General features: G+C 46.7%; 1 protein-coding gene across 1 annotated transcript in view; it reads left to right on the plus strand.

The window, feature by feature from the left end:
• Nucleotides 1-7,500, plus strand: part of LOC143285653 (uncharacterized) — a 119,616-nt gene that overhangs the window by 32,478 nt on the left and 79,638 nt on the right. The window contains exon 2 of the mRNA XM_076593049.1: nt 437-1,250. Coding sequence (XP_076449164.1) covers nt 437-1,250 — 814 coding nt within the window. The remainder of the gene's footprint in view (nt 1-436; nt 1,251-7,500) is intronic.

A 7,500-nucleotide genomic window follows, 5' to 3' on the forward strand; every position in this document is an offset into this window, starting at 1 on the left:
CTGTCTGTCTATATTTTCTTCAAGCATCCCTGTGGTCTTTCTTAATGACAGAAGAGTTTGTTTTACCTCAATAATCAATTGTTCCATGGCATTTCAAGGCAAATTTCATGAAGTAACTTGTTGAGTACATCATGTATAATGGTGTGGTGGTTTTGTTTTGTTTGTTTTTGGGTTGTTTTTTTTTTCACTCCCGCGTCACTCGTGATGTTAATGTTTTTGACGTCTTTTCACTGTAGTGATATAAGACGATCTCGAATTTATCTCTCTGTCTCTCCCTCCCTCCCTCTCTCTCTCTCTCTCTCTCTGTATATATATTGTTATCATCATTTGTTTGTGGACTTTTTTCTTCAATGGTAGTATCTCCTGTTTGTTGTGCGTTTCTTCTGACCGGTGTGAAACCTCATGTTTTATCATTCTCGTTCACAACTCCCCGCAGATGGCGCGGCCTGCAGTCACGTGACATCCCGGCGCAGGCGCAGATCCCGCTCCCTGGAGATGGTGGCGTTGGGGGCCACTGACAATGACGTGGACGTGGACGTGGACGTGGACATGGACACTGCCGCCGACGACAACAACAACGACAACGACGACGACGACGAGGCCGTTCCGCCGACAGCAGCTGCCGTCGTGGTCGTGGGTTCCCGCCTCCACCACCCCCACCACCCCCACACCCCTCACCACCTCCACCACCACCACCACCACCACCACCACCGCTCCCCTCCCTCCTCCCTCTGCCCCCCATCCTCCTCCTCTTCCCCGCTTCCTCCTCCTCCTCCTCCTCCCCCCTCCGCCACTTCCCCGCCCCCTTCCGCCGCCACCAGCCCCTCCTCCCCTCCCCCCGCCCTCCGGACCCCCTCCTCCTCCTCCTCCTCCTCCTCGGACAGTCTGCTCCGGACCCTGGACCCCCCCTCCAGTAGGTCCACCCTCCCGAGCAGGGATCGGGCCGGGGGGTTGGGGTCGGGGATGCAGGGGGTGACGGGGGAGAGCGAGAGGGCAGCAGCAGCAGCAGCAGCAGCAGGGCGCGACACCCCCGGGTCCGCCACGCCCCGAGGGGCAGGAGGAGGGGAAGGGGGAGAGAAAGGAGGAGGAGGGGGCGGCGTGGGGGTGAAGGAGAAGGCGCGGAAGGCGGTGGGCATGACGTCCTCGGGCAGCGAGGAGCTGGCCGGGGTGCAGTGCCGTCTGGAGACGAAGGAGCTGTGGGACAAGTTCCACGAGCTGGGCACGGAGATGATCATCACCAAGACCGGCAGGTGAGGCGGGGGGAGGGGGGCGGGGGCGGGGGGGGGGGGGGGCATGGGGGGGGAGGGGTCTGGGGGGTGAGGGGATGTCCAGTGTCCTTGGTCCTTTGTTCTTGTCCTTGTTCTGGACATTTTTCCCTTTGTACTCTGTCCTTGTCCAGGGCTTTTGTCTCTTCGTATATTGTCTTGAACCTTTGTCCTTTGTACACTGCCCTTGTCCTGCACCTATGTAATCTTTGTTCATGTCCTGGACCTTTGTTCTTTGTCCTTGTCCTGGACCTTTGTCTTTGTCCATGATCTTTGGAAGTCATTGTATGAAATCCATCTCTATGTTGTTATGTATGCGCGTTTAGGATTATAATCCTTATTTTCTTCATCCTTTTTTCTATGCTCTGTTCTATTTATTAAGCATCGCTCTGTGTGAGTTTCGGAAGTGAAAAAAAGAAAAAGAGAGAAAATGAACAGAAAAGGAAAACACAATAATACTGATCTGGGTTGACTGTGTCAATCAGTTCAATGTTTTCAGTCGTTCGCAAGAGATTCACCAGAACTTAAAAGAGAGATTGCTACCGTTCCAATGTTGTTGTTTTTCTCTCTCTTTCAAACTGATTCTGGCTCTGCCGAGAAAGTCCAATTATGCAGAACAATGGATTTCTTTGTTTGTATATTCTTAGGCTTTTTTCTTCCTAAGAAAAAATAAAAAATAAAAACGATGTTTCCAAAGCATTCACATTTTTATCTTTTGTCATCAGAATAATTAGCATCAGTGTCTATAATTCTATTAAAGTTTTGTCTTGTTTTTAAGCTGTTCATATATGTATATGCTAATATGTAATTTGAAATGAAAAGAAAGTTTTATTTCCTTGTCTTCAAAACTGCTTTCCTGCATAATTGCTTTATTTGTCTTCTGTCCCTCTTGTGTGTACAAACGAGTTTATTTCAGCTCCGTATTTGAGAATGGTGTAATGATAATTATTTTAGAGATCTTCACGCGCACTCATAGGATCACTATCATTATATCTAAAATCAATTTGTCTCAAGTGTTTCGCTTGATTGCTTGTTTATACCATTAATGTTAGAGTATTTTAGCATGGAATTGCTGCGTTAACGATCCTTATAGTACATAATTATCTGATACTTTCACTGTTGAAACTCTGCCGGAGAGAGTCTGTTTATCTTGTCGACATATCTGTCTTCCCCACTCTTCCTCCGCCCTCCTCTCTCTCTCTCTCTCTCTCTCTCTCTCTGTCTCTCCCCCCCTCTCTGTCTCTCCCCCGCCCCTCTCTCTACCCTCAATGAAACCATTGTCATTTGTCAACATTTGTCTCTACATCCCCCCTCTCTCTCTCTCCCCCCCTCTCTCCATCTCTCCCTTCCCCCTCTCTCTCCATGTCTCTCTCTCTTTCCCTCCTCTTTCTCTCTCTACCCCCCTCTCTCTCTCCCCTATCTCTCCCCCCCCTCTCTCTCCATCTCTCTCCCTTCCCCCTCTCTCCATGTCTCTCTCTTTCTCTTTCCCTCCTCTTTCTCTCTCTACCCCCCTCTCTCATTTTCTATTTTTCGTTCCCCCTCCCCTCCTAGGACCCTAATCTCTTCTCCCTCTCTCTATCTATCTCTTATTCCCTGTCTCCACTCTCTCTCTCTCTCTCTCTCTCCCTCTCTCTTCACGGGATGTGATATTGTCAGATGAGGCTGACTACAGAAGAGGAGGTGGAGGAGGGGCGGCTGTGTTGAAGTTGTCCTGGGTATGGGCTGCACTGTGCGGCAACGCGGCAAGAGGAGATGAGAAGCTGGTCTGTGTCACCGCCAACCAGCGGAGTGTCTGGGATCTGTCACTGACTTCTCCTGGTAGCATGCAGACCGCCACGGCACAATCGGTTTAAAGCTTTGGACTTGTGACCCAGTGTTCACCAGTGATCAGGGTTCGAGGCCCCCGTTTCAGCATGGTGTTGCAGTGTGTCATTTGGAAAAGCACTTACACTCCTGTTTTCCTCATTGCTTCCAGTTGTGAATGGGTATATAATGGATACTTATACAGCGTCTATCCTCGGTCGGAGACCAAGCTCAAGGCGCTTAACAAACACGGAGTCATTTCCACAACAGGCTGCCTACCTGGGTAGAGCCGACTGACAGCTGCCGTTGGGCGCTCGTCATTCGTTTCCTGTGTCGTTCAATCAGATTTCAGTCACACACACATACAGGCCATATAAAATTTTACGTGTATGACCGTTTGCTTATTCACCTCGCCATGCTGGCAGCCATACACCGTTTACGGGAGGAGGGGGGAGGGCGGCGGGGGGCGGGTTGCATACTGGGTATGTTCTTGTTTTCATAACCCACCAAACGCTGACATGCATCACAAAATATTTAACGTGCGTATTTGATCTTCAGTTTAAGCAGGAAGTGACACAAATGTGTGTGTGTGTGTGTGTGTGTGTGTGTGTGTGTGTGTGTGTAAATGTGTGTGTGTGTGTGTGTGTGTGTGTGTGTGTGTGTGTGTGTGTGTGTAAATGTGTGTGTGTGTGTGTGTGTGTGTGTGTGTGTGTGTGGTGTCTCTTTCTTTGAACGCGTCATTTTCTTTCTTGCTTCTGTTCTCCCATCTCCAGTCTTTATCCGTGCACGCACGCGTGTGTCAGTATATGCTTGCATGTGCGTATGCGTGTGTGTGTTCGCGCGTGTGCGTGAGCACGCACACACGCACGCACGCTCCGCTGGCGTCGGTAGCAGCGCATGTGCGGCGTGCTTCACTCCAGAGTTTGGGACAGATGTGACCCAGTGTCCGTGGAATTGGATCTGACACGTACTCTGCCAGAAGTGGCAGGCTGTGAGGGGGAAGACGCTGAAACAGAAATCTGCCCGGGAGAAGAAAGGAGGCGTGGCCAGCCACAGCTTGAGCACCGCCCCCGTCTTTTCAACCACCCCCTCCCCCTTCTTCCCTTCTCCCCCCCCTCCACTCCCCCACCCCTCACACCTAGTGCTGTCCTTACTTCAGAGTGTCTGACAGAAACAGGAGAGATAGAGGGAATGAAGTTGAGAAGAAAGTGTGGGTGGGTGGGTGGGTGGGTTGCATGTCACCACCACCATCACCACCACTACCATCACCACCGCCGTCACCAAGCACCCACCCTGTCCACCACCACCGTCACCACCAGCGGTATGATGAGAGTGACAGGCTGACAGTGTAGGGTCCAGGAAGGGGGTTGGGGGGGGGGGCCTGGCAGTAGGGGTTGACAGGTTTGCCCGTCGCCTTGCTGACAGCGCTTTTTGTCTGCAGGTCGGGGACACTCTGTGGAGGCCAGTGGACCCCCCATAGTGATGCGGAACACCACACACACACACACACACACACACACACACACACACACACACACACACACACACACACACACACAGAGTGACACAGTGCTATCACTTTCCCCTGCTGCTGCCTCTGTTTGTGTCTGTCCTGTCCTGTCCTGTCTATCTGTCTATCTGTCCTACCCTGTTCTATCCTAACTATCCTGTCCTGTCCTGCCCTGTCTATATGTCTGTCTATCTGTCCTGTCCTATCCTATTGTATTTGTCCTGCTCTATCTATCTGTTATGTCCTATTCCATCCCAAGTATCCCGTCCTGCCCTGTCTATATGCTATATGTCTATCTGTCCTGTCCTATCCTATCGTACTTGTCCTGCACTATCTATCTGTTATGTCCTATTCCATCCCAAGTATCCCGTCCTGCCCTGTCTATATGTCTGTCTATCTGTCCTGTCCTATCCTATCGTACTTGTCCTGCACTATCTATCTGTTATGTCCTATTCCATCCCAAGTATCCCGTCCTGCCCTGTCTATATGTCTGTCTATCTGTCCTGTCCTGTCTATCTATCTGTCTATCTGTCCTACCCTGTTCTATCCTAACTATCCTGTCCTGTCCTGCCCTGTCTATATGTCTGTCTATCTGTCCTGTCCTATCCTATTGTATTTGTCCTGCTCTATCTATCTGTTATGTCCTATTCTATCCCAACTATCCTGTCCTGCCCTGTCTATATGTCTGTCTATCTGTCCTGTCCTATCCTATCGTACTTGTCCTGCTCTATCTATCTGTTATGTCCTATTCCATCCCAAGTATCCCGTCCTGCCCTGTCTATATGTCTGTCTATCTGTCCTGTCCTATCCTATTGTATTTGTCCTGCTCTATCTATCTGTTATGTCCTATTCCATCCCAAGTATCCCGTCCTGCCCTGTCTATATGCTATATGTCTATCTGTCCTGTCCTATCATATCTGCTCTATCTGTCTATAACGTCAAATGTCCAGTAATCCGTGTCGATGTTGGGTGGGTTTTGGAAGAACGAACATACCCAGCGGTGCAAACCTCTGAACTAGACAGAACAAAGCATGTCTGTCTTATCGGAGAGTCAGAGATGGCATTCTGTCTGATTGATTGATTGATTGATTGATTGATTTATCTATTTGTTCATTTACTTATTTATTTGTTTGTTCATCCATTCACTTATTTATTTATCTTATTCATCCATTCACTTATTTATTTATCTATTCATTTATTTCTGTGTTTGTTTGCTTATTTGGTTATTCATTCATGCATTCATTCATTCATTTATACATTCTTCACTTCAGGGATATCTTGTTTCTTTGATGCATTCACCATACACACAGCTGCTGGAAGCCCATAGTAGATATATCATAAATGGCCGATTCTGTATTACAAAAATCAAATCAAATCAAATAATGAAAAAAACGTATAAGGATCAGTAGGTATACCGTATATGGATCAGCCCACACGCTTTGACGCCTCTTTGAAACTGAAACAGTGCAAAAGAAAAGTTGCGTTTATACCGTATAGAATAGAATAGAGTAGAATAGGTCTGTGTTACCAAGTGAACCAGGGTCACAAGGAATATAGTGACAGCTGTGCTTTTGCAAACTAACTCGGATTATATAAGATAAAAAAAAAAAAAAAAAAAAGTCGGCTGAAATCTTTACCAAATCGTTCGGAATTCGAACAAACAAAACGAAACAAAACAAAACAAAAACAACAGCTACCAACAGCAGCGACGAGAAAATGCAACAATAACAAGTTCCTGTTCCATGAAACGAGTTTCAAATAACTGGTTCTTTGCCCGAATGCGGAACAGGACACAGATATATTGATCGGTGGCTCCTCAAATGAATATTGACCGCCGGTGTTTTTTTTGTTGTTGCTGTTGTTTTGCTGTTTTGTTTGGTTGTTTTTGTTTTTTTTCCCCGTGAAGACTGCACAAATAACAGGGCTGGGTGAGGAGGTTTGGGAGTGAAGAACGAACGAACGAACATTTTGTTGGTTTATTTTATTTATTTATTTATTTATTTTTGATTGAGGGAAGTGGAATAAGCATGCATATACCCTTAAAAATTTTTTTTTATTTTTTTACATCCAGCCCTCAGGGCAAAGAGAAATGAAATGAAACATATTCACAAGATAACAAAAGGTTATAGTCGTGGAAGCTGCGATGTGTAGCCTAGAAATGAGTGTGTGGAGGAGGGTGCAGGGTAATGTGTGTGTGTGTGTGTGTGTGTGTATGTGTGTTAGTGCTCATGTACCTTTATGTGTATTTGATCGTGCTTTCATATCTGTGAAACTTTTAAAATATTATTATTAGCAGTAGTAGTAGTATTTCTATGTTTGTATCTATTATTTTTTTTTAATTTTTTTTCCCGTTATTTATTCATTTATTGATATTTATATATTTTTCTCAAGGCCTGACTAAGCGCGTTGGGTTACGCTGCTGGTCAGGCATCTGCTTGGCAGATGTGGTGTAGAGTATATGGATTTGACCGAACGCAGTGACGCCTCCTTGAGCTACTGACACTGATATATTGTATTGTATATCTTATTGTGTTTTATTGTATTGTGTTGTATTGTATTTTATTGTATTGCATTTTATTGTATTGTATTAATGTGACAGAGTTGCTGTGTGTATTGGGGATGAAGAAATGACACTTCAAAATAAACTCAACTGAATCATATTGCAGTGGGAATAGAATGCGTGTCGTAGGTAGATGGTGTTGTTGTGGTAGTTCTCTTTGTCTTGTGGATGTTTCATAGAAAATAATTCACTATTTGAACCAAAGCCTAGACGGGCCACAATAGCCGAGTGGTTAAAGCGTTGGGTTTTCAATCTGAGGGTCCTGGGTTCGAATCTCGGTAACAGCGCCTGGTGGGCAAAGGGTGGAGATATTTCCGATCTCCCAGGTCAACATATGTGCAGACTGACCTGCTTGTGCCTGA

This window comes from Babylonia areolata, chromosome 9 (assembly GCF_041734735.1).
Source record: "Babylonia areolata isolate BAREFJ2019XMU chromosome 9, ASM4173473v1, whole genome shotgun sequence".
Classification (NCBI taxonomy): Eukaryota; Metazoa; Mollusca; class Gastropoda; order Neogastropoda; family Buccinidae; genus Babylonia; species Babylonia areolata.